This window comes from Ziziphus jujuba, chromosome 5 (assembly GCF_031755915.1).
Source record: "Ziziphus jujuba cultivar Dongzao chromosome 5, ASM3175591v1".
Taxonomy (NCBI): domain Eukaryota; kingdom Viridiplantae; phylum Streptophyta; class Magnoliopsida; order Rosales; family Rhamnaceae; genus Ziziphus; species Ziziphus jujuba.
Window position 1 is genome coordinate 1365730 of NC_083383.1, and position 27874 is coordinate 1393603.

Consider the following 27874-nt stretch of genomic DNA (forward strand, 5'->3'; position numbering starts at 1 on the left):
TATATTTATTTCGATATCAATTTTTTAAATTTTGTAAAAATCCATCACAATCACATGCGCTCTCATCTCTTCCTCTTTCTGTATTAGAACGTGGAGCCAAAAACACCTTCCAACAGTCCACACACTTCTTAAACCCACAACAAGCCCCATGTGGGAGACACGAAAACACTTTCAATGACTTCAAATACTATGCTAATTTTAAGGAGGACCCCACCACCGACACCATCTCTTCTTCTTTTTTTTTTTTTTTTTTTTTTTAATTTATTTTTTTTCCAACTAAATTTTTCCTATTATAATTTCTTTTTCCCTCTCTTTTCTTTGCGGCTACACATCACCTCTCCTACTCTCTGTACCGCACTTAAATATATATGTGCCATCGCCATCTTTATCTAGCGATCACCGTCATTCAATCCTCCCCTAATCTCTTTCTCTGTCTTTTTTTTTTTTTTTTTCCTAAAAGTCTCTCTCATACCCTTTTCCAAGCTCAATAATCAATAGAGGGACTAAGCCTCTGAAAATTCATTTTAGTTCAAAATATGCCGCTAAACTTGGCGGGAGGCGGTGCACTTTGTGCCCTGCTTTGTGTCACCGTTTCTCTCTTTGCCTCTGTTTGTGCTGAAGATCCGTACAGATTCTTCACCTGGAATGTCACTTACGGAGACATTTACCCCCTCGGTGTCCGTCAACAGGTTTGTACTTCGGAGTTGTGATTTTTTTCTTGATTGAAAGTCACCCGTCTGATCTGATCTGATCGAAATGGATACTGATCTGCTTTCAGGGAATACTCATAAACGGACAATTTCCAGGCCCAGATATTCACTCCGTTACCAACGACAATCTCATTATCAATGTCTACAATAGCTTGAACGACCCTTTTCTCATCTCCTGGTACACGCTACTCTTTCTCAACTTTCCCTTTCAGATTTTGCATAACGAATTTGCATTATTGTGTGTCGTAAAGACAGCAATGCCCTTTCTAACCTTTGTATTGAATCTTATACCACAATCAAATCCGAGTATATATATGTAATATTCCTTTTCATATTGCAGAGATCTTGTCCAAATCCAATACACTACTTGCATATTATTATTTAATTTTTTTTTTTGGGGGAAAAAAAACTTTATGAAAGAGAATGTCTGAGGGCTCTGTTGGTTTCACATTATCCCTTCATATGCATGTATGCTACATTTATTTTATTTTAATATTATTTTCTTCCTTTTTGGGCGTATATGCATCATATATACATTTCCATGTGCTGGGTGATGTGGATTTAGATCTGGGTAGTCAGAATTAAGACATATTTTCTCTAATTTTTACTTTTTTATTTTATGTCGATTGGTCAATAGATTATATAATATGATCACGGGGTAAATGAGAAGTCCCGTGAGCAGCTAGCACTGCTGCTAGTGCTATTGGGGGACATATTACCGTCGGCGTGCCGTTTACGAATTGGCTAATCAATGTTGCTAGGCTTCCAATACTAGAAAAGGGACTAAATCTAAGCCGCAGCAATTTTATGAGCGGAAAAATAGGAAGCATTTTAAATGTTTGCTATTAGAGCTTTGATTATTGCGTAATTAGACTAATAAAGTTGTGGTCCATTTTCATTTTAGCTGTCTTCAACTTCACAGCATTAATTTTTTTTTTTTTATGAAAGAAAAAAAGGAAAAAAGCTTTCACAGCATTTTAGGATTTAGATACCAGAAGTCCAGGAGACATACTAGTTCCCCTCCCCAACCCCCCAAAAAAAAAAAAAAAATTTAAAAGTGGAATAAAGGTCACGAGATTGCTTGTTGCTCTGATAAATTCCATGAGTCTGTGGTCTGACGTATGAAATGAGACATCTCAGTCCAGCTTTCTCAGTCGGTTCCCAAAAAAAAAAAAAAGTACTTATTTTCTGGCGGTCTCCAAAATAATTGTGACAAGGAATTAATTAGCATAAATATTGTTCTAACGAAGATATAAATTTGTAATATAGGAGTGGCATTCAGCAGAGGAGGAACTCTTATGAAGATGGTGTTTTTGGAACAACATGCCCAATCCCTCCCGGTAAAAACTTTACTTACATTCTTCAAGTGAAGGATCAAATTGGGAGCTTCTACTACTTCCCATCTCTGGCATTCCACAAAGCTGCTGGTGGATTTGGAGGGATCAGGATCCTTAGCAGGCCTAGAATTCCTGTCCCTTTCCCAGACCCGGCCGGTGACTACACCATTCTTATCGGAGATTGGTACAAGTCCAATCACACCGTACGTTATCACCATTTATTTATTTCCTTTTTATGTTATTTCCTATATATACCAAATTTCATGCTCTAGTCTACCCGAATCACATTTTCCTCCCTTAGTTTCTATTTCCCGGTAATGCTGTAAGCTTAGAATCTCAGAGATAATCAGGGAGAGAAGTAATCAATAATCACTACTGTGACTGTGATAGTGATTGTTGATAATACGCCAACGAACGTATGTTTCTAGCATACAAGGCCCCTCCATGAACGACAATAGTTTGTCTTTTTAATGCTTTTCTTTTTTCCGCTTTTGACAGCTGGTTTCTCTGGCCATATGAATTGTCGGTAAAACAGCCTTTTTTTTTTCTTTTTTCTTTTTTCTTTTTTCCTTTTTTTTTTAAAAAAACAAATTTTAAATATTAATACCTTGAAATTAATGTTTTTATTTCGAATTTTATAAAATTTTTGTTTGTTTTAAGTGAAACGAATTTTTTTGCGTTAATATTGATCAGTAGTACACTATCATATAGATAGTGAATATTGATTTAAAAAAAAAAAAAAAACTCAATAGTGAATATTATATAACTATATTTGACCTTTGTGGAGTCTTAAATCAGTACACTATCATTTAGAATTTTTTTTTTTTTTTTTTAGGTAAATGTACATTGTCATTTAGATGGTTTCCATTCCATTCACCGAATCACGTGCGTTTTCTTTTTGTTTAATTTTTTCCACGAAATTGAGTCAACATGATCATCGTTGAAAATGTGAATGCCCCGTTGGTCTGCGGGCCAAGAGATAAACGCGTGTGCAGTGTTTTGGACTAAGGAAAGCTACCCTATAGTATTTTCACGTCATGCACATGCTGGCTTGGCTTGTTTCAAGTTTTGTGGGTCAGTTAGCTGTCTGCCTTATCCTCTAAGCTAATTAATGGAGCCTGAGTCTCAGTGACCAATGGACCTAAAAAACCTTGCATTAATCAATTTTTATAACCTACCAAATTTAAAAATTTATTGGGACAGTAATTGATAAGTGCATGGGTGATTGTTTAGACTTTGAAGGCTCATCTTGATCGTGGTAAGAGGCTACCGTTTCCTGATGGAATCCTGATCAATGGTCGCGGACCCAATGGTTATACTTTAACTGTTGAACAAGGTAATGCCTTCGATCCGACATTTTCTATCTTCAGTTTTGTACATTAATGAAGCATTTTTTGCACTCCAAATAAAAAGTAACAGACAATGCAGCTGATGTTTAATTGGCTGATGTACCATTACATTACAGGAAAAACTTACAGGCTTAGAATCTCAAATGTTGGGTTGCAAAACTCCCTCAACTTCCGCATTCAAAACCACAAATTGAAGCTGGTAGAAGTAGAAGGAACACACACCCTACAAACTACATACTCCTCGCTGGATGTACACGTGGGCCAATCGTATTCCGTTCTGCTGACAGCGGATCAACCTGGCGAAGACTACTATATCGTGGTTTCCTCTCGTTTCACCTCTCAGGTCCTCACCACTACTGGCTATCTTCACTACACCAACTCTGCTGGCCGTGTAACTGGCCCACCACCTGGTGGACCTACCATCCAGATTGACTGGTCCCTAAACCAGGCCCGCTCCATCAGGTATCATAAACATCTTCCTAACTGTTTATTGGACCTATTTCTATCATGTTACGTGGCCCATTTTCGAGGAGCGATTTTCGTGTATAACTGAAATTTAAATTTAAACTAAAGTCAGATGGTTAATTACAGGACTAACCTCACAGCAAGTGGACCAAGGCCGAACCCGCAAGGCTCGTACCACTACGGTCTCATTAACCTGACCAAAACCTACGTCCTGGCTAACTCCGCTGGCCAAGTCAACGGCAAGCAGAGGTACGGAGTTAACAGTGTATCCTTCGTTGCACCAGACACTCCTCTTAAGCTCGCGGATTTCTTTAAAATTGGAGGAGTTTTCCGCGTCGGAAGCATTTCCGACCGGCCTACGGGCGGTGGATTATACACCGACACATCAGTTCTTGGCGCCGATTACAGAGCTTTTGTCGAATTTGTGTTCCAAAACAACGAAGACATAGTTCAGAGCTGGCATTTTGACGGTTACTCTTTCTTCGTGGTTGGGTAAGCACGTAATATCATGCAAATGCTTTTCAGGTTCTGCTAATTAAATTGGTGTTCTCGAACTTCATATTCTAACGCAATTTTTGGCATGCGTTTCTGCAGAATGGATGGAGGGCAATGGACACCTGCCAGTAGGAATTCTTACAATCTCCGAGACGCAGTTTCACGTAGCACCACTCAGGTTAAACCATATTGTCTTTCTTCTTCATACCATTTTTCAGCAAAATTAACGAAACGGACCCAACTTAAATTTAGAGTTTGTGTGCTCTGTAATCTGCAGGTGTATCCCAAGTCATGGACTGCCATACACGTGGCTCTTGATAACGTTGGGATGTGGAACTTGAGGTCTGAGTTTTGGGCACGACAGTATCTGGGTCAACAACTATATGTGCGTGTATACACAGACTCGTCTTCACTGAGGGATGAGTACCCAATTCCTAAGAATGCACTTCTTTGTGGTAGGGCAAGTGGACATCACACACGGCCTCTCTAAGGGACACCAAAGTCCAAAACTTGAACTAGTTGGGTAGGGAAAGGCCTATCTAGCTTAGTTAATGAAGAGTAGAGTATTGTTTGCTTTCTAATTTTATCATTGGGGTGCTTTTATTATATATTTATATTAAGATTAATTATAATGTGGAATGGGGAGATGTACCAGCAATATAACTTTTTTTTAAGGATCTCAGCTCGAGGTCGCATTCTTTATTCTGAACAGATTGTATTCCCTTGGTTATTTGTTTTTTCATAATTAATTATGATAAGCTAAGGTAACTTCCAAGTTGCCATTCTCATCTCGTCCCCTACAAGTTATATATACTTTACGAGGCAGTTTGAGGCATTCTGTAAATACGCTTTTGTATGTGAAAGTTGGTAGCCTTTTCATTAATTAGTTTTTGTTGTTTATATTGGAAAATTATGGATTCGAAATATTAAAAACAAAGGGGAAAAATTATTTTAAATGATAAAACAAAGAATATTTAATACAATATTAAGGAGTTACAATAAAATATGATTTTATAAAATATAAATAGTTACTATCTTGACCTTATTTTCTATCTTGTGATTTCTAGTAAATTAAGCCCAACGGTTTCTGGTAAATTTATTTTAAAATCTAGAATTAAATCGGATTTGATAATAATTTTATTCTATTTATTTTTTTAAAATTATTGATATAGCATATATTCGTTTCTGTGAGAATATGTTATTTATCATGACAAAGTAATTACTGGCTTACTTTCATTAAAAAAAAAAAAGAAAAAACGAAAAAAGAGGACCATTCCTACAAATGCATTTATTATATTATTTATTAAATAAATTTGATGAATTATTATAAATCACAATAGTGAGGGGGTGTAAATTAGTTGAATATTAGCATTTTTATATTTGGCTTTACTCATAAACTTGAAAAAATACTTGTTTAAATTCAGCTCGACTCCTTCATGAAAAAAACTTAAAACTTAGTTCAACTGGATTAGTTATATTATAAAAATTTAAAAACTTTAATATTTATTTTTTTTAAAGTAAAACTTTTTACATTAATAATTAATAAATATTATTTATTCTATCATTTTTATTATAAAATTAATTTAATTTTAAAAAATTTATAAATTTAAAATATAAAAATATTATTTATACATTACAAATAATCAATACGTTTAAACCATAATATAATTTTATATAAATAGTTATAAATTTTTATGTAAATTATAAATTTAAATTATTTATAAACTTAATTATTATTAAGATGAATTCGTAAAATTCGTTTTTTATTTAAGCCGGGTTTATTTATCGAGTTCGAACGAGGGCTAACCATGGTTTATAAAAAGTTGGGCCGGTCTGAGTTCGATTCATGAAACATAAAATGGGTCTTGTTTCATGGATCATTCATTAAACCGTTTGATTTCCGCCCAGTTTCTTCGCGAGACTTCCAATAAACAACATAAGAAATTATTTAAATTCAGAACAACGAAAAGAAAATTATATACTTCGCAACTTCAATTAATTCCTTCTTGCTCTCGCTCTGGCCCATATACCCTCGCCAATCCGACCGTTGATCTACGTGATCTATCATCTTGATTTATCATTGCTCTACAGTTAAGCAATTGTGTGGAAATCAAAAGTAGTCCATTAAGAACGATAGAGAAGCGCTGCACACAGCGCTCAAGCAGGTACATGTAGTAGTAAGCACTTCGCAGCCCTTTGAGAACGCCGAAACCAGTTTTGGGCGGGATTCGAAAACCTCATTATTCTCCGAAGACGTTCTCTGCTTTTGCTTCCATTCAAGATCAGGTAGTGGCTTTCTCATTTATAGGGTTTTGGGTTTTGGATAGTTAGGGTTTTGGATAGTTAGGGTTTTTCCTTTTTCTCGGGAAAATGAAGGCTGGCAAATGGTGGTTGCTAAAAGATCGTTCGCTTTCTTTATGTTCCGATTAGTTGTCTACTTCTTGGCTGTAAGATCTTATTCACTTCTTATTACCTTTTTTCTTCCAGGGTTCAGTTAGAGTGGTTTACATTTCTCTAGTATGGCGGTATGTTAATATTCATCCTAATAACTCTTATGGTTTAGGGTTTTGATCTTTAATCTTAGTTTGTTTTGTGTTTGATTCGATTATTAATGTGCTAGGTGGAGAAAATTTTTAAAGATGAAGCAAGTGAAGAGAAAGGAGAGCGTGCCAGAATGGTGAGCTTTGTGTATATTTAATATGTAATATATTAAGTATATTATTTGATACTCCATTGATGACCCTTGATAAGTCTTCCTTTAGTTGATGTACTTGTGTTTATGGTAAAGTGCATTTATTTTTCACGAGTGGTAGTGAGAAATGAAACATGTTGAGCAAGGCTTAAAAGTTAATTTTCATTTCCTAATTAACTTATGTGAAGTCTGGTGCTTGTGCAACCTGCCATCCATTGTTATAATGTGTATGTGGCTGCAAATGTTGACGTGTTTTGTGTTGAATTGATATATTTTATGATTTTTTAGGCATCCTTTGTTGGTGCAATGGCAATTGCTGACTTGGTCAAGACAACCTTGGGGCCAAAGGGAATGGTAAAGTTATCTTGTTCTTAATCCGTTGCTGATATTAACAACTTAAAATATTTTCTTGCCTGCTAAATATGTCCTCTGCAGGATAAGATTTTACAATCAACAGGAAGAGGACGTGCAGTTACGGTTACAAATGATGGTGCCACCATTCTGAAGTCTCTCCACATTGATAATCCTGCTGCTAAAGTTCTTGTTGGTATCCTTAAAATTTGCTTTTGTATTATTCATTATGGATTGTTACCAGACAAGGTTAAAGAAAATTTCTTTTACTGATCATTAAAATTTATGAGATTGGTGAATTACTCTGTGGAAGCAAATTATTTGGTCTGGATGCAGCTCGGTGGTAACTTCATCCCTTCTCATATGAGAGGTCTTAGGATCAAGCCTCAGTACTTGTAGCCTCATATTAAAATCTTACTTCTGTACAAAGAAGAAAAAACATGTGTTGTATAAGTTTCAGTATAATGGAGATTTTTTTTCTTTTTTTTTTAGAATGATTAAAAGTATGCATGTAATTTTAAATGCTCATCCTTATATATGGATCAGACATTTCAAAAGTTCAAGATGATGAAGTTGGTGATGGTACAACTTCTGTTGTTGTTTTGGCTGGTGAGCTTTTAAGGGAGGCTGAAAAGTTGGTTGCCTCGAAGATTCACCCAATGACTATCATATCAGGTTTGTGAAAGTCTCTGTCTCATTTTGTGCTCCCTGCGCACCCACCCCCCCCAACACCCAAAAAACAAACAACAAACACCACCAATGGGCTCATTATTGGAGAGTTTTAGTAGCTGAAGTTCCAAGACTGACTAGGAAATATATTTTTCTCTTTTCCCCTTCGAACTTAAGTTATCAATTGTTTGATACTTTTTGTTTGAGATTGTTCATAGAAGCTGTTTGCTATTTTCTAAGAATATTTACATCTCAGCTCTTTATTTGGTCCTTTTCTGTTGGCTATTACCATATGACATACAGTAAATGAGAGTTTGTAATGCTTTGTTTTATTGCTTAGGTTTTCGTATGGCTGCTGAATGTGCTCGTAATGCTTTGCTGCAGAAGGTTGTTGATAACGGAGCTGATTCAGGTATTGGTTGTCGTCTATAATTTGCATTTAGCTCCATTCTTTGATTTAAGTGGTTTCTCTTGAAATGGTTAATCATTTCCCCATTTATGCTTATTATATTGGATATTCAAGGAACACCTTCCCTTGAGTATTTGTTTGTGTGAAATCTTCAGGCATATTATATTTTAATATTTTAGGGCTTCTAATTGTCTTGATCTGTAGTTATTATCTGTCTAGTTATATCTAATGCATTGTAACCTTGGATTGCAGAGAAATTCAAATCAGACTTGATGAAAATTGCAAGGACCACTTTGAGTTCCAAAATTCTCTCACAAGATAAGGAACACTTTGCCAAACTTGCGGTGGATGCCGTAATGAGATTAAAGGTATTTGTTACTAACTTTTGGTAGTTTGGTCTATTTGAGAACTTGTGCATTTAGTTATATAGTTTTCTTCAAAATACTTCAACTTTATTTCATTACGGCAACATCAGACAATCAACTTCAACTTTATTTCATTAAAGTACCTTTCAGACACATTCTAGAAAGTTAATTTATAAGCTGAAGTTGATTGGAGGTTTTATTTCTTACTCTGGGCTTTTAAATGCTGTCTTCTTTTCTGTTCTGTTCATATGATTGATAAGGCTGTTGCCATGGCAGGGAAGCACCAACCTAGAGTCGATCCAGATTATAAAGAAGCCTGGGGGATCCTTAAAGGATTCATTTCTTGATGAAGGGTATGTTAGATAAAACTGTTTGTGTAATATGGACTCAAGCTTGTATTTGTAGTCTTTTAAGCATTGGATAGCGCATATACCTTTGCTAGACCTCTGGCAGGACTCCTTTTATCAGAGTTAATATAGTCATTCTATATTCTAGTATAGCTTGCAATTGTGAAGTTCTGCTAAGTACCTCGATACTTTGGAGATCTGTGTGTCTTTGTTGATAATTTATTGATACTTTTGAAATATAGTCCACCAGCATTTTTCTACAATCCATGGATTTTTTTTTTTTTTTTAAATTTTGTATGACATTTTGTAATCAATTTTTAGTAATAGACTTATATTCTGCTTCAGGTTTATTCTTGACAAGAAAATAGGTATTGGACAACCCAAACGCATAGAGAATGCAAAAATTTTGGTGGCAAATACTGCAATGGACACAGACAAAGTAAAGATTTATGGGGCACGTGTACGTGTTGATTCAATGTCTAGGGTTGCTGAAATTGAAGGGGCTGAGAAGGAAAAAATGAGAGAAAAAGTGCAGAAGATTATAGCTCATGGGATAAACTGCTTCGTTAACAGGCAGTTGATCTACAATTTCCCAGAAGAACTCTTTGCAGATGCTGGAATACTTGCAATTGAACATGCTGATTTTGATGGCATTGAGCGTTTGGCCTTGGTCACTGGTGGTGAAATTGCATCAACTTTTGATAATCCAGAGTCAGTCAAGCTTGGGCATTGCAAGCTCATTGAGGAAATCATGATTGGTGAGGACAAATTGATCCATTTCTCTGGTGTTGAAATGGGTCAGGCATGTACAATAGTATTGAGAGGTGCCAGGTACATTAAATTTAAACTCTCTCTCTCTCTCTCTCTCTCTCTCTCTCTCTTTTCTTTTTTTTCTTTTTTCTTTTTTCTTTTTTTTTTGGGGGGGGGGGGGGGGGGGGGCGGTTGTTGTGTGTGGAGTGCAGCATTTCTTTTAGTTTGTGCGTGTAGAAATTAACACATTTAATTGAACACAGTTATTTTTTAAGTAACCTGTGCATATTTCTAATGTTTGTGCATGCCTTCTTGATGTGTGTTAAATTGAACACATTTCTTCTAGTTTGTGCATGTAGAAATTTATACACGAAATTGAGCACAGTTACTTGTTAAGTAACCTTTGGATCTTTCCAATTTTACATTTGCTGAATGTCTAATTTCAGTAATGATTTGTCTATTTTTGAGCCTACAATCCTTCCTGATATGGAAAGGTTTTGCAAAACATTTTATTCAGATTTACAAGCTTACATTCATCCATTGTTAAAAGCCGCAATTGGGTTTTCTTGTCGAGGCTTCTATGTTTAAACAGCTCTTTTTTGATGATAGATAATGTTTCGTCTTGAATTACTGTGAAGCTAAGGTGGTGGAAGATTTTGTCATGTGTTCCTCTTTTTGTTGGCATTTAGGTTTGCTAGTTCAACTGATATTGAATTAAATTATCATGGGATTTGATTTTGCTGTAAACAACATACTATCCTTTGGTTTAACCAATAGATATTTCCACTTCGAAAATACCATTGTCAGTCTATATCTTTGTTTGAATATTCTGAATCCTTGATCATGTCATTAATTTAGATAAGCTATGCAGTAAGTTACTGATGCTGAAACTTGATATTGTATATATTTTGCTCGTCTGAAATTATAATTCTTTTAACTTTGATTTAGATGTTGTATTATGACATGTTTTTGTACTTTTGGCAGCCATCACGTGCTTGATGAGGCTGAGAGGTCTCTACATGATGCCTTGTGTGTGCTGTCTCAGACAGTGAATGACAGTAGGGTTTTACTTGGAGGTGGATGGCCTGAGATGGTTATGGCAAAGGAAGTGGATGAGCTGGCCAGGAAGACTCCTGGGAAAAAGTCTCATGCAATTGAAGCTTTCTCGCGTGCGCTTTTGGCTATTCCAACTATCATTGCTGATAATGCTGGTTTGGACAGTGCTGAGTTGATTGCTCAGCTCCGTGCCGAGCATCACAAAGAAGGATGCACTGCTGGGATTGATGTCCTTTCTGGATCTGTAAGTACTCGATGATTTTTGTACTAACGGCCTGCTGTTATGTACTTATTTTCAGAATATGGATTGCTCTTCATCCTTAAGTTTTGTTTTTTTTAAACTTTCTGCTTCACGGAATTTGATTGATTTATTTATTCCATTTTTATATGCAAAATAATAAAAACTTTGCTAGTATATTTAATGCTTGCATTCTCGAAATTCTTGACAGGTTGGGGACATGGCCGAGCTGGGGATATCAGAAGCCTTTAAGGTTAAGCAGGCTGTGTTGCTCTCTGCAACAGAGGCGGCCGAAATGATTCTTAGAGTTGATGAAATCATTACATGCGCACCCAGGAGGAGAGAAGATAGAATGTAGAACATTGAGTTGATCGTTTTTGAGTTGTAATGTCTTGTCTTTTCTCGTGACCAAGTGCTGTGTGGGATTAAGATTGTGGAGAACTGGGTTGCCACATGGTTGGATTGTGATACTGAGGAATTTGTTGTTTTGGCTTGTTTCAATTTTGTTTTGGGAAAAAAAAAAAAAAGGGTAGGCAGGCGCATTTACTATTTCTGCTTTGAGAGCTGTTAGGCTTGCGTTATCGTCGTAGATTAACCCTCGTGTTCTGAGGGTGCTTATGGAATGGCGGTGCTTCTTGGCAATTTTAATTGAATTGTACTGCAGCATTATCAAATCCTGGTGAATTTAATTACCAAAAAAAAAAAAAAAAATCCTGTTAAATTTATGCTTTATTAATTTTGAAATTTAGTTTCCTTGTGTAAGTGGTACTGTTTTTCTGTGATGTGACCACTTAGTAATCATAACAAAGGTCATGCTAAGTAAGATATTAGAAATTGCATCAAGGTATAAAAGCCAAAATATTGGCCTTTTTCAAATGCATGTCCATTCGATGTTTATGTTGGTTGTCTATGTTACTTCATATGGAATTGAAGAATGAGATTCTACATTACTCCACAGGGCAGGGGAGAAGCATATAACGTGATCCTTTCTTTATGTTTTTCGATAAATAAAAAGTCAATTAAAATACTTTACTATTATGCTAAATGAAAATCTTTACTCTATTAATTTTCATTTGTCCGCACGTGAATTTAGTGAGACGTATTTCTCCAAAATAAAAAAAAATAAAAAAAATAAGAAGTCAGACCTACGCATATCATCGACATCTCTGAGTGTCGTAGCCTCTTGGTTGTTGTTGGGAACTCGAGCTTTCCCTAATCTGTGCTTAAATCAAATCTGGTCTTGATTCTTGACATAAAACGCGAAGTCCTATTTATCTCACTTTCATGGCGTCGGCTACTTCGGGCATCGATCCTCATCTTCTTCTTTCTCACAAATTCCCTGAGGTTTTCTACTCTCTCTAGTTTCTTTGCAAATTGTTTTTCTAGAGGGACAAATATTTTTATATTTATCCAGTCATATTATCAACCATATATCAGATTGGTTCCGTGGTTTATTCGTTTGTTTATTTTAAAGTAGATAAATCAAGCAAAAGAAACATATTGATATAGGTCCTGCTATTAGTTTTTTTTTTTTTTTTTTTTTTTTGCTTGAAAGGTCCTGCTATTAGTTAGTCGTAATAGATATTATTTATTTATTTATTTAAGTTCGGATATGGTTTTCGTAATGCTTTGTCTGTCATTTTTGTTGCCCATGCGCACGGGATGGATTGCAGGCGACATACACCTATTCCGAGAGGTAAATTACCGTAACGAACTTGATTTTTTACCACTAATGGTAATTTGGGATCACTCGCTTTTCTAATTTGATCATGATATATGAATAATATAAATATTCATAATTATTTGTTTCACATGATGATGAACTTGGTAAAACAGAGATGCGGCCCTCTATGCTTTGGGTGTTGGAGCTTGTTCTCGGGATGCTGTGGACGAAGACGAGCTCAAATATGTTTACCATGAAAACGGACAGAAGTTTATACAGGTATAGTGTTGATTGGGTCTCTTTTTGCATAGATTTAGCAATGCAATTCATTTGATAGTACAACAGGAGGAGATAATGGCACATCATGGTTATTCGGAATAAAAAAAATGGTCGTTTTTATGGTCGTATCGAATATTTTGCAGGTCTTGCCAACATTTGCTGCTCTATTTTCACTTGGGTCTTTGCCAACAGGTTTGGATCTACCAGGGTTGCAGTTAAGTCTCAATCACATTTGAGAAATGCGATTTCCTTGATAATAATTTTGTACTTCAGTGCTTTCTCTTAAGTCATTCTAGCCACTTTATCATCTGTTATCTGTGCGTGATATATACATTGCGTGCAGAACTTTAAGCTTCTGCCTTTGCTATGTTTATTTTGGCAATTCTAGCCTCTTTACCATATGTTATCTATGTTTGAAATATACACTGCGTTGCTGAGTTTTAAGCTTCTGCCTTTGGTATGCTTGGTTTGGCATTTTGGGCATGCTAGATACAAAGCTAACTACAATTTCTTGTTTTTATTGTCTCTAGATTTGATCCACGTCTTCTCCTTCATGGACAACATTACATAGAAATATACAAGCCGCTTCCTTCTAGTGGACGTGTAAGGCTACTGATAAAAGCTAGCATAGATGTTTAGTATATAAGATACTTGGAGCATATCACCCTTTTTTATTCTTATTCAATCTGAAATAGTTTATACCAACTCTTGAAGGATGCTATGATGAGATTATAGTGCCTTTTCTTCTTTTCCATCATCATTTAGCTTATATATTTTCTTTTGCACAAGTTTCTTTATGGTGGCATTGAATGTTTTGGTTCTCTATTGTTGGTGTAGATACTTAATAAGGTCGCTCTCGCAGGATTGCATGATAAAGGTATACATATGATACAGAATAATGTAAAATTATGAAGAAGCATTCTCACACACGCATACACCATCTATTTTCACTTTATTTAATATGGTTGTATAATAAGCATTAGGCAGTCACATATATATATTTTTATAAAATCTATTTGTAGGTAAAGCAGCTATTCTTGAGATTGAAACAAAAAGTTACGAGGAGTCTGGTGGACTATTGTGCATGAACCGGTAAGCACCCGTTTAATCAGCTGATGTAAAATTGCCATGCGACTAAATCAGCTAGAATGTTTCTTTCTAGGATGACTGCATTTCTGCGAGGTGCTGGTGGCTTCTCAAGGTCATCTCGTCCATATTCATACTCAAACTATCCAGCCAATCAGGTTTCAGTTATTAAAATCCCAAAAAGTCAGCCTTTTGCAGTGAATGAAGAATGTACGCAACCATCTCAGGCATGTATAGTGCTTACTACTCATAGAAAGTTCAGAGCTTCTGTTTCAGCCTTATCAGCAATATCCATCATGATTGTGGACTACATTTCATAAACCTCGTTGCTATAGGAAACATTTAAAGTAAAGTAATAGTTAATTACAATTTTTCTTTCAATACTATGAAAATATATTCTATTTTCTCTTCAGATTGTTACTTTTTGTTGCTGTACTATTGCATTGAAATGTTTTACGAGGTCCCATTCTATATTAATTGTAAAATTTCATACTAATTGAATCTCCTCTGCAGGCATTACTTTATAGACTATCTGGCGACTACAACCCTCTGCATTCAGATCCTGTGGTCGCAAAAGTTGCAGGGTTAGTTGTATTTCACTTCATTGTTTACCTTAACTTTCTACAACTTCATTGTCTTTTTCTTTTCCACTATTATATTGTATGTGTTATAGATTGATTCCCTTTGTTCCTCTTCGGCATGCAAATGCTTCCTGAAATTAATGTTTTATCTTATCTAATTTTATTCTATCCCATTGTAAAGATTCACGCGACCAATACTGCATGGATTGGGCACGCTTGGATTTGCAGTCAGGGCAATCATCAAATGTATCTGCAAAGGTGATCCAAACATGGTTAAAAGCATTTCAGGGCGGTTCATTTTACATGTGTACCCTGGCGAAACTTTGATCACTGAAATGTGGCTTGAAGGCAAGAGGTAGAGTTACTTATCATGGCATTTGGGTTTTGGGTAAATCAGCATAAGTTGCATTCTTGATTCCACTGTTTTATTTATTTATTTATTTATTTTTGGTGAATGATTCCAGAGTTTTATTGTATTCAAAAGCATGGGGAATTGAGTTTTTTTTTTCCCTCCAATCTGCAGGGTCATATACCAAGTGAAGGTGAAAGAACGAAACAGGAGTGTGCTGTCTGGCTTTGTGGACGTTCGTGGTTCTACTTCATCTCTGTAAATTAATCAAGCATATCATATCAAATTGCGCAGCGCCGGCCCGAACTTTATATTTGGTCTTTGGAGACGGAATAAATATTAATTGATGTAATATTACAATATATTTTGTTTATGTTTATATTTTTTTTTGCTTTGCTTAAATTATAAGATTAAGTATATATGTACCAAATAATTTATCAAGATTGATACAAGAATCACGGGTGAATTTGGGTGAACTTTTGATCAGTTTATATTTAATTATATTTATCTTTTAAAGGCGTATATTATTTATAGTTAGGTTTTATAATATTTAAACCAGACATAGTCATTTGGCACTTCTAATGTACTTTTGGATATAATTATTATTATTATTATTTTTAGTAAAGTCGGATATAATTACTCCTTTTCTTTTTTTTTTTGAAATAAAGATATAATTACTCCTGTTTTTATGATAATTTACACTTTCATACAAAAGAATAAAGAACGTAATAATTTGTCCAAGAAAATAAGTAGTCTCATCACTTAAAATACGGGTTTTGCTACTTTGGGCGACTGAGTAATTAGCGAACTCTTCCACACTTGATCGCCCATTTTAGCAAAATCTTGTCAATAACATTAACATTTTGAAAATAAAAAAACAAAATGCATGGTAAATATTTTCTAAAAATTTAAAGAGAATGAAATTATTATCTAATTAAATAAATACCAACAAATAAAATAATGACATTAATTATTTAATAAATATTTTGATATATTTGCTACTTATATCATTAATTTTAAAATTATTATTAATATACAGATACATATATATATATATATATATATATTAGTAATTAGAAAGTAAAAAAGAATGATAAAGGTACTGATCATGGCAAATTTTCTTTATTGCCAAGACACGGACACTCCAATATATATATATATATATATATATACACACACACACACATATTCATGATGATTCGGTTTGGCCGCGGACGAGAAGAAGTGCACTAACGGTAGTTCTATGTGCTCTCGGTCAGTCGTTTCTGTTCCGACATGGGTGAAGAAACTGCGCAGTTAAACCAACTTATCTCCGCCCCCGTTGAGGTAAAGTCTATTGCCGGTGAAGACGATGTGCGCGCCATTTACGAGTTTGCACGAGCCTTGCCTTTTCAGGCCGTGGAGTGCTTGTTATCGGCAAAGGTTCCTTCTCTTTTTAAAAACTCTCAAACTTTTTGCTCTCCGCTTGTTCTTCCTTTTTTTATTTTATTTTATTGTATGTTTTAGCTCTTACCGATATTAACAGATTAAATATGTGACCTAACTAGAGGAATATTTGGTGTTCATGGAATTGAATTAGATTTTTGCATTTGTTTTGTTTAGGTTTGCAACCAATGCATTTTGCGGTTGTTTGGGATTAGTGAGCATCTTTACTATGTTAGCACGCTATCACCGTGGCTACTGAGTTCTGTTTTTGGAGATTTTACAGATTCGGAGAAACAAAAATGTACAAAATCTAAGGATTCAAAAGTTGATTCGGTGCTTTGTAGTGTTTGTTTAGGCATCTTGCAGATTATTTACTGTTATGACAAAGAGTTGGTGGTAAACAAGAAAAGTGCTAATGATTTGGCCATCACAATTGCCGACCTGATAAAGCAAGAGGGCTATCAGATTGATGGCTTTTCTCTTGAAGTATCCATACCACCAGTTATTCAAGAAAATGAAAGTTCTGTTTGGTAAATGACTGTAGCCAAACTATTTTGTTATGTTATTCCACATTATGAAGTTAATTATAGACCTTTTTTTCCCCCCCTTCTTGGAAGTTCTAATCAGAGTACTAAAAAAAATAAAAATAAAAATAAAAAGGAAAAAAGGAAAAACTAACAACTTGGTTTGATTATGTCCTTCAGTTCGTTATGTGTTTAGGTCCATTTTTAGGATTTCTTTCAGAACATCAAAATGAATTATTTCCCTTGTGGTTTTTCTGCAGGTTGTGCCTGAAAAAAAAATTTGGATCTGAGCTGTGGTTCCAAGGGAAGTCACAATCTGAATGCATTTCCGTGAAGGATGCATTGAAGATTTCTATTATCAAACCACTAGAATCAATGTTGGTAAGTGTAGTTATAGTAAGTTGCTGCATGGTAAAAGCTATTAGTTTCCATGAATCTTCAATATATGTTGTAAAATTTTTATAAAAATTGAAGTTTTGCAGGGTTGCAAATCAAGCATAAGCACTTTCCATGTCCGTTTGACATACAGTCACCCTGTGGCGTCAACAGCAATTCAAAATTCCATAAATAAAAACCAGGGTTTTAAGAGAAGGAAAACAGGCAAGTTAAAAATTTACCGTGCATAATTTTAATTTGTTCTAGTTTTTACAATGCTCAGAATAGTGAGTCTTGAATATGCTGTGTACTTTGAGGGGTGATTCTTATCACCCATGTAAAAATAATCAATATTCTTGCGTATATATGCCATATATGGTGCAAACAAGCTTACGGTTTTAAAAAAAGTTTGTGTTTTTCCTAATTTGTTCAAATTCATAGGGATACACACTTTGAATGACAAAAACAACTATCTTATTGTTACAGGCTCTGGCAATGGATTGAAAACTGTTGATGATGACCTAATATGTTCTGATTTTTCAATGAGTGATGTGGATGTGGTTGTGGAAAGGCCTTTGGAGAGTTTACAAGCTAATGAATCATCTGAGAGCTTTAAATTCCCCTCTAAGTTGGTAATTATTCTCTTTGCTATTGGTTGCCTATTAATAAGGTTTTGTTTGGTATGTTCACCTGAGACCCCAAAATTTACGCATGCCTTTTCAACTATTAAAATCTATTTTGGTACTTGCAATAGCAATGATGATCTCATGAACTGGTTGAATAAGTAATTGTGATGTTGATACGTATTCTATTTACAAGTTCTTGTGCTAATGGTTTTTAATACCAAGCAATGACATCAACTTGGCACCGGTGCTTAATCTTTCACTAACTGGTTGATGCTTTCTTGGTTTATGATGACCAAGTTTCTTATTGAGTTGTTTGTTAGATTTTATTAAATACTGATTCTGATTCATGACAAAACCCAACCTTTCTAGATCTCTAAACCCTGCCAGTTGGTCTTCTCCTGCTACAGGACACATATCTACTTTGGTGGGCGATATCTGAAGGTAGTCTTATTGTCATTCATTCTTTTCTAGGATATTCATATAGTTGCCTTTCAATATGTTTTTGTAATGTCACTTTAACCCCCTGACCTCTCTTTGTAGAATTTTTTTTTTTTTGTTTCAAGTTATTAATGTTTTGTGTTAACAATAGACAAGAACATAGGCAACTCATGTTTGAACCTCAAAGGTGTATACAGATGCATGAATATCTTCATGCAATTTAAAATTTATGCTGATAAAAATTTATGCCATACTCAGTACTCTAGAAATGTGAGTCAAACACGTTGGATCGTTGATGACGAAAGAATGGGAGAAGCATCTGTAGAGGTAACTTCTTTCTGCAAATTGCCTTCCTTTTAGTAAGGTGTTCTTCTTGTGGTACACGAGAAAATCTGAAATTCTTCCGTACATTCCTGTAGGAACTAATAGGGAGCAACATTCTTCCCATATGCCATGGTGATAGTTACAAGTTTCATGCTGCCGGCAGAGAGGATATTGATGTAAGGGTGCATATTTTCTATACTGAAATTCTTAATGTAGTAATTGAAGTTCTGAAGTATGGAATTATCTTGTAGGTTCGAATGTTGGGCTCAGGAAGGCCCTTCTTGGTTGAGATTCAAAATGCACGCCTTATGCCATCTGAAGATTCTGTAAAGAATATTGAAAAACATATAAATAAAATGGAGAAGAAATTGGTAAGTTTTGTACTTACTACTGCTCTTTCTTCTTGATAATATTGAATGATTGTGCATGGCACACTCTGCATGCAGGTTGGTGTGAAAAATCTTAAAATGGTGGGCAGTGAGGGGTGGACTCTGATGCGAGAAGGGGAGTCAGAGAAGCAGGTTTTCATTTATTTATTTAAATCATTTAACTTAAAAATCTATTGTTTTCTATGCTTATGTTATTGTATTGTTTAACTTACTCACATGGTTTGCTTTGTTTACATCAATGAGTTCATTATTTTTTTAGTGATATGTCAAATCGTATTTTGATGCAGAAGCAATATGCTGCACTGGTTTGGATTTCCCGCCCACTTAAGGATGAAGATTTCCAATGTATATCTTCACTTAAGGACATGGTAGCCATTCTGTTTCCTTCATATCTAAATATAAGGCATCCAATTTTTAATTTTCATTGCTCTTTTTGATGCTTCTATCTAGAAAATTTTGTTGGAATCAGTTTGTTCTTACAAACGGGAGATTTATAGGGAATGCTTTATGCAATTAACACATTGTTATATGTATATATATACATATATTGTTGTTTAATGTTTTGCTGAGTCTATAGATCGTTTTTTTCTACATGTTTTTTTTATAAATTTTTTTTTATAGTGGAGTTTCAAAATGATGTATTGTTCTTTGACGCAGCATATCATGCAGAAGACCCCGGTAAGGGTGCTTCACAGGCGAAGTCCATTGGCACGGGAAAAAATTATACATTGGTTAGCTGCTATTCGGTTTATGAAGAACAGTTTGACTCGTCTATATATATGTCCTGAATATCTGATGAGATCTGCTCGTTTATTGTGCTTTGATTTCAGGATGAGATTGGAGAGGATTTGTGGACATTCTCAATATTTTCTTTTGCATCTTTGTACCCAGGTGATTCTTCCATAGCTGTGTAGAAATTGTTCAATTGATTTAACCCAAAATTTGTTGTATCCAACATATACAATATTATCCACCAACTCTCTATCTTCTTCCTCTCTTCTATAGACATCTTCTTTGGGGGATTAAATTCTTAAGTTCATATATGCCTTACAAGAGACATTTACAATCCGTTTGATTAACAGGCTGGAACATATATCAAGGAATTTGTTCATGGGGACCTTGGGCGTACTTACCCTAGGTATGAGTCATCATTTGATTACTTCAAACTGATTATATGGCTTTACTACTCATCTTATAAAAAGGCTTCTACTATTGATCTTATGACTCTTTTACTACGTATTTTGTCCCATTTGTTTGGGAAAGAAGGACCATATGGTAGAACTTTTTTTGGTAAATGACCATATGGTAGAACTCTTAAATACATGCTAAACTAGTTTTATTGTAGTAGAGTAGATAATGCTGCGAAACTATAATAGTTGGCCTACTACCGCATTTCTATTCTTTCGTTTGTTTCCTCTTTTTATATCATTGAAAACACTTACTAAAGCTGTTTATGGATGATAACACATCTTATTATGATACTTCTGAAGTCTGAAATCTTTTTTTTTTTTTTTTTTTTTCCCTTAGTAATTCTTGATTTTATATCTGTTTATAAAACAAACTTTATTGAAATTCTAAGTGTCAAGTCAATAGTTACTTTCAATCCTCTGCTTCATATAGATGTACTCATGATCTTTTATTCTTCTGCAGCATTGGTTCAATTCTTGATTGTAGAGCAGAGATACTGCAACTTGATGTGACAGATGTGAAAATGGATTGTTTTCTTACAGAAGAAGGATACCCATTGCTCCAGTGCTAGTTGTGGCCTCCTTTATTTTGAGGTTCTAGTACTGTTGCACATAGTCCACTGACTGTACCATAAATTTTCTAATAATCTCATACTACATGAGGCATCTTTTTCTTTTTTTTTTTTTTTTTTTTTTTTAGCAAAAAAAGAAAAAGCAAAACTAGAACTTGGTTTTTTGACATAAGATTTTCAATCTAATAGAATTTCGTTTTTCGTCGGTTTTCCTCCATCCTTATCGATCCTTCTATTTTTATTCAAGCTATGTTGTTTTTAAAATTTTGGACATAAGCTAAGTTGAAGATCTTAAAGTCGTGTCAATTATGGTGTCTGATTTTTTAATTATTTATTTTTTTTCCCTCTCCGTTGGGATCACTATTTAGGCTGTTGAACCTTAAGAAGAAACAAGAGAGACTGGTAGGATAGCAGGCATACGGTGGACTGAGCTGGCTTCAATTATTGGATAAAATCAGGATAAAATCAGGAAGTCAAGTATTAATTTAAAGCGTTCCATAAAAAAAATTTTAAAAAAGATTTGAAATGCCATTATTGAATTTCACGTTAATCTTGAAATGCCTGGTACAGTAATTTACCCAAAAATAAAAACGTAGTGTAAAATAACATCATATTTTGGATATTGAAAAAAAAAAAAAAAAAAGCTGCCAGATTTTAGAGAGGTCAACGCTTTTTTTGTTTTTTTGTTTTTTGTTTTAATGGTAAAATAGAGGTCGATGGTGGTGTAAAAGTGCGAAAGAGCAAGAAATGGCTGAACATTTTCAAATGTAATAGTATGAATATGTTAGTTTCTATGTTAAAATCTTGTTACATTGAAGAGAAATTTTGAATGTATAGATAGAAAGTTCTTGGACCAAAGCCGAATAGCCGATGGCAACACAATGGACACAAAGTGACGACATTCTAGGCCTGTAGCCCACAGCTCAAGCAAGCGTAGACGTTAAGTTCTCACACGTCACACCATTCGGCGAAACGATGTTCTCATATACTGCCCACTCTCACGCAATCCTCAAACTCAAACTTCCTCGTTTTATTCTCAACCCACCTATTACGAGCAGTCTCCTAAATTGCTCATTCGTTGTTATAAGCCCCTCTTTCCGTCTTCGATACGTTTCCACTACTAAACCGCCTTCGAAGCTATTTAAACCGGTTTTTCCTTCTTCTCTCCGAACATTCCCGTTCTCATCCTCGAATCACCGTAGAATGGGATCTCTCCGTGCCCTAGACCTACCATTCCAATATCCTATCGCTCGCAGGGACGAGTCCGTTGTCGATGATTATCATGGCGTCAAGATTGCTGATCCATACAGATGGTACTACTTCAAACACTTTGCTCACCCGTGCTTTAATCAATCTATGGTCTTCAGCAATTCACGACCTCGGATGTTTCTCATGGAAAATAATTTGCACGAAAATTGATCGCTAAAGAATTTTCAAGACTTTGTGGCATTTATTGTTCTTCTTGCCCTAAATCATTGACTATTTTGACCTTTTTAGTTACTGAGTATAATCGTTCTTGGTTTTGTTGTTTAGGCTTGAAGATCCTGATGCTGAAGAAACGAGAGAGTTTGTACAGAAGCAGGTGGAATTGACACAATCGGTTCTTCAGAAATGCGATACGAGAGAGAAGCTTCGGGGGAAAATCACGAAGCTCTTTGATCACCCGCGATATGATACGCCGTTTAGGAGGGGCCATAAGTACTTCTACTTCCATAACACTGGTCTTCAAGCCCAAAATGTCCTTTATGTGCAGGTTCGTCCTCGGGTTAGAATTCCATTGGAAAATGCTTCAATTTCATGGTTTACATTTTCATTATATAGTGTTTTTTTACCTAATTTTTAGGATGGTTTGGATGGAGAACCAGAGGTTTTGCTTGATCCCAATTCACTTAGTGAAGACGGGACTGTCTCTTTGAATACACTTTCAGTTAGCGAGGATGCCAAGTACTTGGCGTATGGGCTCAGTACAAGTGGCAGCGATTGGGTAACAATAAAAGTTATGCGTGTCGAGGATAAGAGGGTCGAGCCTGATACATTATCTTGGGTGAGTGTGTCTTCACGTCTTTTCTGGTACAAGGGTTCATTCTAAGAAAGAGACCTTTGTTTCTTAATCTTCTCGAACTTAATACGTACATTCACTGCGTACCAGGTCAAGTTTTCTGGTATTAGCTGGACCCATGATGGCAAAGGTTTCTTTTACAGCCGCTATCCTGCTCCAAAGTAAGTAACCATAGTATGTTTACATATTAAATGCAAATTATAACGTGGTTCTATAATTTGAGTGACCGTATACTTGAACGAATAAATGTAGCATGTTCCCTGGAAAACAATTGATATTAAACTTATCAATCGAGTGAAAAGTTATGGGGATGTAGGAATGGATATATCCGAACATTTTCAAGAAAAGTGTATGCTAAATATGTGCTGCACTGGAACAATTCTGATGTAGGGTCAGGAAGAGAAAGAAATCCTTAACTTTCTTTTGTATTTCAATTCTGATGAATTTTTCCCTCGGCCAAGATGCCTTATTGTTTGGCATTCCATTTTGAGTTTTCTAGCTTCTAATTAAATTCGCGATTGATGGTGGTTTTATGCTGTAGAGAAGGAGGTAATATAGATGCTGGGACGGAGACCAATGCGAATCTTTATCATGAGGTCTACTACCATTTCTTGGGTACAGATCAATCTGAAGATATTTTATGCTGGAGGGATCCTGAAAACCCTAAATACTTGTTTGGAACAGGAGTTACAGATGATGGCAAGGTAAGTCTTTGCTATTTCTATTTACAAGGTGGAATTATGGTCAATTATCTAAATAGATAATCTATTGCTTGATTAATATCCTTGTAAGTTTTTATACATGGACTTTAAAAATCTTTATTAGTTGTTTCGTGCTTGTTGGAGAACTGTTTATGTTCATATGATGGTCTCTTTCATAATCACAGATAACTTGCTATTTCAAGTTTGAGCTCCACTATTGGATCTGTGGGATGCTTTGTCCTTGTCTCTATGTTATTGATTTATTGATGTAGAATGACCCTTGGAGATTGCTTTTTGCACTACCATTTTGCATGGTTGGATCCTGTTCTGCATTTATGCACATGTGAAGTTTGCTTACCGGTCTGTGTGTTGTTCTTATAGGACTAACTAACTGTTTTATGTGCAGTTTATTTATCTGTATATTGATGAGGGCTGCGACCCAGTCAACAAATTTTATTACTTTGACTTGTCTGCACTTCCTAATGGACTTGAAGGTTTTAAGGAGAAAAATAGTCTCCTCCCTTTTATTAAGGTTGTTGATGAATTTGATGCACAGTATCAAGTCATTGCAAATGATGACACATTATTTACATTTTTGACAAATAAAAATGCACCAAAATATAAGTTAGTCCGAGTAGATCTGAAGGAACCGACTATTTGGACTGATGTACTACAAGAATCTGAAACAGATGTACTTGAATCAGCATGTGCTGTGAACGGTAACCAAATGATCGTGAGTTATTTGAGTGATGTGAAGTATGTTCTTCAAATAAGGGACTTGCAATCAGGTTCCTTGCTTCATCAATTACCTATTGACATTGGCTCAGTTACTGGGATTTCTGCAAGACGGGAAGATAGTACAGTCTTTATTGGGTTTACAAGTTTTCTTACCCCCGGAATAATTTTTAAGTGCAATTTAAGAACTGAACTTCCAGATATGAAGATATTTCGTGAAATTACTGTTCCTGGGTTTGAACGCTCAGAGTTTCATGTTGATCAGGTAATAATTGATAGTGTATTGTCATCTAAATGAACTCCCCTGTTGATTTGTTGCTTTAAGGTTAGCTGTCTGTTATTCCATAATGCTCTTTCCTTGATTGGGTTTCTCTTTTCCAGGTTTTTGTTCCCAGCAAAGATGGTACCAAGATTCCTATGTTCATTGTAGCCAAAAAGAATATTCTCCTGGATGGATCACACCCTTGTTTGTTATATGCATATGGTGGATTTAACATTAGTCTCACTCCATCATTTAGTGTTAGTCGCATTGTGCTCACAAGGCATTTAGGTGCTGTTTTCTGCATAGCAAACATTCGTGGTGGTGGAGAGTATGGCGAGGAATGGCATAAAGCAGGCTCACTTGCGAAAAAGCAGAATTGCTTTGATGATTTCATTTCCACTGCTGAATACCTAGTATTTGCCGGTTATACCCAGCCCAAAAAGCTGTGCATTGAAGGTGGGAGTAATGGTGGGCTTCTTATCGGGGCCTGCATAAATCAGGTGTGACAGTCTATTTGGTCACATTTTTCACAGTTGTTATTTCTCATTCATGCATTGAATAAATTGAAATTTTTTTCTTTTTGTCATTGCAGAGACCTGATCTCTTTGGTTGTGCCTTGGCACATGTTGGTGTAATGGACATGCTTCGATTCCATAAATTTACCATAGGTTAGTTAACACACTTTGGTTGAGGTTTTCTAACCGGCTTTGTTGTTTCAATTGTTTGACTGTAGTCTGTGTTCAGGTCATGCATGGACTTCAGATTACGGCTGTTCTGACAAGGAGGAAGAGTTTCATTGGCTTATTAAGTGAGTATTTTTTCTTCTTGCAACTAACTGTTTCAGCATTTCTGTTTGAAATTTATAGATATTACAATTCATAGATCCTATTAATGTTTTGGCTTATGATTTTAGTAAGGGGCTTTCTTTGTTGATTTATTGCTTTATAAGATGTTTTAAGTTCCTTCTCATTCTTTTGTGACCATGCTTTGTTCAGATATTCTTTTGGCTCGGCATCCTTTCACTTTCCTCACTGCCAATTTTTTCTTACAAATTCTCAGGTACTCACCTCTACACAATGTCAGGAGACCCTGGGAACAGCATCCTGATCAAGATTCTCAATACCCATCGACCATGCTCTTGACTGCTGATCATGATGATCGGGTTGTACCATTACACTCGTTGAAGTTGTTGGCGGTTAGTGTCTTTTATGAAGCAAATAACCATATGATGCATGTTTTCAACTTTCTAGTCTTTTCACTTGAGTTTAATTTTAAATCAGTTTTCTTTTTGTGTCATTACTTGAAAAAAATAAAATGGTTCCACAAGTAAAGAGGGTCAGTATTACCTACCAAAAAATAAAAAAATAAAAAAATAGAGAGGGCCAATTCTTACACATGGATTGCATTTGTTATATTTATGAATTATATATTCATGAATCTTCTTAACCTCATCATCAACTTTTTTGCAATTATATGTGAGATACATGCATGCTTATTTAGTATCCGTTCTTCCCAAGGGAAGTAGTCCATGCTGTAAACATGAGTGTACGCCCTTTAGTAGTAAATCCACTTGATCTCTATGCGCTGTAATTTCTTCAAATGCAATGGTTTGTGTTGTGAAACTTAATATCTTCATGTACAATGGTTTGTGTCACCCGCAGACTATGCAATATGTTTTGTGCACGAGCTTGGAAGAAAGCCCACAGACCAATCCAATTATTGGTCGCATTGAGTGCAAGGCGGGACATGGAGGTGGACGTCCAACTCAGAAAATGGTTAGTATTATTATTATTATTATTATTATTATGTTTCTTTTCTTTTATTTTCATGGGGAACATGGCTATGCATAGCATAATTACTGAGCATTGGGATCTTTGTGTATACAGATCGATGAAGCTGCTGATCGGTATGGTTTCATGGCTACGGTGTTGGGTGCATCATGGGTGGGGTAGAATATTATTTGCGCCTTCATTGTATCAAAAGAACTCTTACAACTAAGCAATTAAAAATGCCCAATCCAAAATATTAGGGCCAGTTCAGATCCATTGTTTTAAAACTTGGGTTTATATGGGCATAAGTCTGCCAATCTGACCAGCCCAATCCAGAATGCCAGGTCTTTAAGGCCAGAGCTCCTCTATCATCTTTTCTCTTTTTTATTTCTAATTATCTATTCAAATATATAAAATGGTATTTTGTTCTGCACGTGCTAATATACAATTGGTTTTTTCACTTATTATTATTTATAGGACGTAAATTTATTAACAAGCAAAATTTTTTGTTAACGAAAAAGAAAATGAACCTTATGTCAGCAACTAAAAAGGCCCAATCCAAAATATTAGGGCCAATTGAGGTCCATTGTTTTCAAACTTGGATTTAATGAGCATACGGACCCAAGTCTAGCAATTTGAGTGGCCCAATCAAGAATTCCACGTCTGGATAGGGCCCATTTTGTTAACAAATGGGTTTAATTAGTGCCCAATTATGGAAAATTGGCCCATTTAAACGATTCAATTTGGAAAAATTTGGCCCAATATCCCTTTTTGAAGGGCTCTAAGTATATTCATCATTTTCGTATTAAATTTTTTTATTTTGCCCATTTATTTTCTAATATTTCCAGATTACCTTTATGAAATATCAAAAGAAAGGGAAAAAAAAAATTTAATGAAAAGGTTTGCTATTTTTTATCTAATTTGAACGGAGCACAAAGATTTTCCAAATTTTTACCCTCCTGTTAGAGATAGATTTCTAAATTAATTGGAAAAAAAAAGTCTACCGAAATCACTATTTAACTCTCCTGTCGCCATCACCACCACGTCCGACAACCCTTTCAGCTCTCCTGCCGCTAGCACCACCACGTCCGACGAGCTTTCGCCGATGGCAGCGTCAGGCCCCAAGTGGGCTTAGAAGACTATTTATTTTCCTTTCTTTCTTTCTTTCCTTTTGTTTTTTTTTTTTAGTTTTTTTTTCTTGTTTATTTGTTAGATTTCTATGGCTATATTTTGATAGAATTTGCAATGCTTTTTCATGGAGAGTTGTGGGATGCTTTTTCACGGAGGAAAGGAAAGC

General features: G+C 35.3%; 5 protein-coding genes across 8 annotated transcripts; all 5 read left to right on the top strand.

The window, feature by feature from the left end:
- Positions 1-363: 363 nt before the first annotated feature.
- LOC107422761 (L-ascorbate oxidase homolog) lies at positions 364-5144 on the top strand. The gene is made up of 8 exons (XM_016032268.4): positions 364-689; positions 779-888; positions 1980-2250; positions 3281-3383; positions 3513-3858; positions 3988-4353; positions 4456-4534; positions 4634-5144. Exons 1-8 carry the CDS (start codon positions 537-539, stop codon positions 4844-4846), a joined length of 1641 nt encoding a protein of 546 aa, XP_015887754.1. The 5' UTR covers positions 364-536; the 3' UTR covers positions 4847-5144.
- A 1208-nt stretch (positions 5145-6352) lies between these two features.
- On the top strand, positions 6353-11965 carry LOC107422720 (T-complex protein 1 subunit beta). 2 transcript variants are annotated; one of them, XM_016032222.4, is made up of 12 exons: positions 6353-6642; positions 6844-6881; positions 6977-7033; positions 7337-7402; positions 7484-7595; positions 7946-8074; positions 8409-8480; positions 8730-8845; positions 9119-9195; positions 9535-10020; positions 10924-11239; positions 11445-11965. In XM_016032222.4, the coding sequence occupies exons 2-12, from the start codon at positions 6876-6878 to the stop codon at positions 11589-11591; spliced, it is 1584 nt and encodes a 527-aa protein (XP_015887708.1). In that variant the 5' UTR covers positions 6353-6642; positions 6844-6875; the 3' UTR covers positions 11592-11965. The 2 variants fall into 2 exon arrangements, with proteins under 2 accessions (XP_015887708.1, XP_048331351.1); XM_048475394.2 differs by lacking the exons at positions 6353-6642; positions 6844-6881 and adding an exon at positions 6684-6803.
- A 334-nt stretch (positions 11966-12299) lies between these two features.
- On the top strand, positions 12300-15667 carry LOC107422728 (enoyl-CoA hydratase 2, peroxisomal). The gene is made up of 11 exons (XM_016032231.4): positions 12300-12577; positions 12907-12929; positions 13070-13175; positions 13319-13389; positions 13706-13778; positions 14013-14052; positions 14198-14267; positions 14338-14488; positions 14775-14845; positions 15024-15197; positions 15366-15667. Exons 1-11 carry the CDS (start codon positions 12518-12520, stop codon positions 15451-15453), a joined length of 927 nt encoding a protein of 308 aa, XP_015887717.1. The 5' UTR covers positions 12300-12517; the 3' UTR covers positions 15454-15667.
- A 701-nt stretch (positions 15668-16368) lies between these two features.
- Positions 16369-21268, top strand: LOC107422452 (uncharacterized). 3 transcript variants are annotated; one of them, XM_016031909.4, is made up of 15 exons: positions 16369-16613; positions 16794-17146; positions 17401-17521; positions 17623-17740; positions 18002-18147; positions 18511-18582; positions 18838-18906; positions 18999-19079; positions 19155-19274; positions 19350-19424; positions 19580-19660; positions 19950-20023; positions 20123-20183; positions 20375-20430; positions 20943-21268. In XM_016031909.4, exons 1-15 carry the CDS (start codon positions 16467-16469, stop codon positions 21049-21051), a joined length of 1683 nt encoding a protein of 560 aa, XP_015887395.1. In that variant the 5' UTR covers positions 16369-16466; the 3' UTR covers positions 21052-21268. The 3 variants fall into 3 exon arrangements, with proteins under 3 accessions (XP_015887395.1, XP_048331172.1, XP_015887400.1); XM_048475215.2 differs by lacking the exon at positions 18511-18582; XM_016031914.4 differs by lacking the exon at positions 16794-17146 and having other exon boundaries at positions 16383-16613.
- A 662-nt stretch (positions 21269-21930) lies between these two features.
- LOC107422790 (uncharacterized) lies at positions 21931-27010 on the top strand. Its single transcript, XM_016032289.4, has 12 exons — positions 21931-22364; positions 22585-22804; positions 22895-23095; positions 23201-23271; positions 23652-23814; positions 24218-24811; positions 24928-25308; positions 25401-25476; positions 25553-25616; positions 25868-26003; positions 26470-26583; positions 26695-27010. The coding sequence occupies exons 1-12, from the start codon at positions 22027-22029 to the stop codon at positions 26758-26760; spliced, it is 2424 nt and encodes an 807-aa protein (XP_015887775.1). The 5' UTR covers positions 21931-22026; the 3' UTR covers positions 26761-27010.
- Positions 27011-27874: the final 864 nt, after the last annotated feature.

What these genes read in the sequence shown, in the direction of transcription:
- LOC107422761 (XM_016032268.4), top strand. Translation starts at nt 537, where the DNA reads ATGCCGCTAAACTTGGCGGGAGGCGGTGCACTTTGTGCCCTGCTTTGT. An exon ending in GGTACAAGTCCAATCACACC is followed by an intron (nt 2,251 to 3,280) that starts GTACGTTATCAC and finishes GTGATTGTTTAG; the next exon opens with ACTTTGAAGGCTCATCTTGA. An exon ending in TACTCTTTCTTCGTGGTTGG is followed by an intron (nt 4,354 to 4,455) that starts GTAAGCACGTAA and finishes GCGTTTCTGCAG; the next exon opens with AATGGATGGAGGGCAATGGA.
- LOC107422452 (XM_016031909.4), top strand. Translation starts at nt 16,467, where the DNA reads ATGGGTGAAGAAACTGCGCAGTTAAACCAACTTATCTCCGCCCCCGTT. An exon ending in TTAAATTCCCCTCTAAGTTG is followed by an intron (nt 18,148 to 18,510) that starts GTAATTATTCTC and finishes CAACCTTTCTAG; the next exon opens with ATCTCTAAACCCTGCCAGTT. An exon ending in TGGGAGAAGCATCTGTAGAG is followed by an intron (nt 18,907 to 18,998) that starts GTAACTTCTTTC and finishes ACATTCCTGTAG; the next exon opens with GAACTAATAGGGAGCAACAT.
- LOC107422720 (XM_048475394.2), top strand. Translation starts at nt 6,741, where the DNA reads ATGGTGGTTGCTAAAAGATCGTTCGCTTTCTTTATGTTCCGATTAGTT. An exon ending in AAGGAGAGCGTGCCAGAATG is followed by an intron (nt 7,034 to 7,336) that starts GTGAGCTTTGTG and finishes ATGATTTTTTAG; the next exon opens with GCATCCTTTGTTGGTGCAAT. An exon ending in ATAGTATTGAGAGGTGCCAG is followed by an intron (nt 10,021 to 10,923) that starts GTACATTAAATT and finishes TACTTTTGGCAG; the next exon opens with CCATCACGTGCTTGATGAGG.
- LOC107422728 (XM_016032231.4), top strand. Translation starts at nt 12,518, where the DNA reads ATGGCGTCGGCTACTTCGGGCATCGATCCTCATCTTCTTCTTTCTCAC. An exon ending in CGCTTCCTTCTAGTGGACGT is followed by an intron (nt 13,779 to 14,012) that starts GTAAGGCTACTG and finishes TTGTTGGTGTAG; the next exon opens with ATACTTAATAAGGTCGCTCT. An exon ending in CGCAGGATTGCATGATAAAG is followed by an intron (nt 14,053 to 14,197) that starts GTATACATATGA and finishes ATCTATTTGTAG; the next exon opens with GTAAAGCAGCTATTCTTGAG.
- LOC107422790 (XM_016032289.4), top strand. Translation starts at nt 22,027, where the DNA reads ATGTTCTCATATACTGCCCACTCTCACGCAATCCTCAAACTCAAACTT. An exon ending in ATTGCTGATCCATACAGATG is followed by an intron (nt 22,365 to 22,584) that starts GTACTACTTCAA and finishes TTTGTTGTTTAG; the next exon opens with GCTTGAAGATCCTGATGCTG. An exon ending in ACTCGTTGAAGTTGTTGGCG is followed by an intron (nt 26,004 to 26,469) that starts GTTAGTGTCTTT and finishes TGTCACCCGCAG; the next exon opens with ACTATGCAATATGTTTTGTG.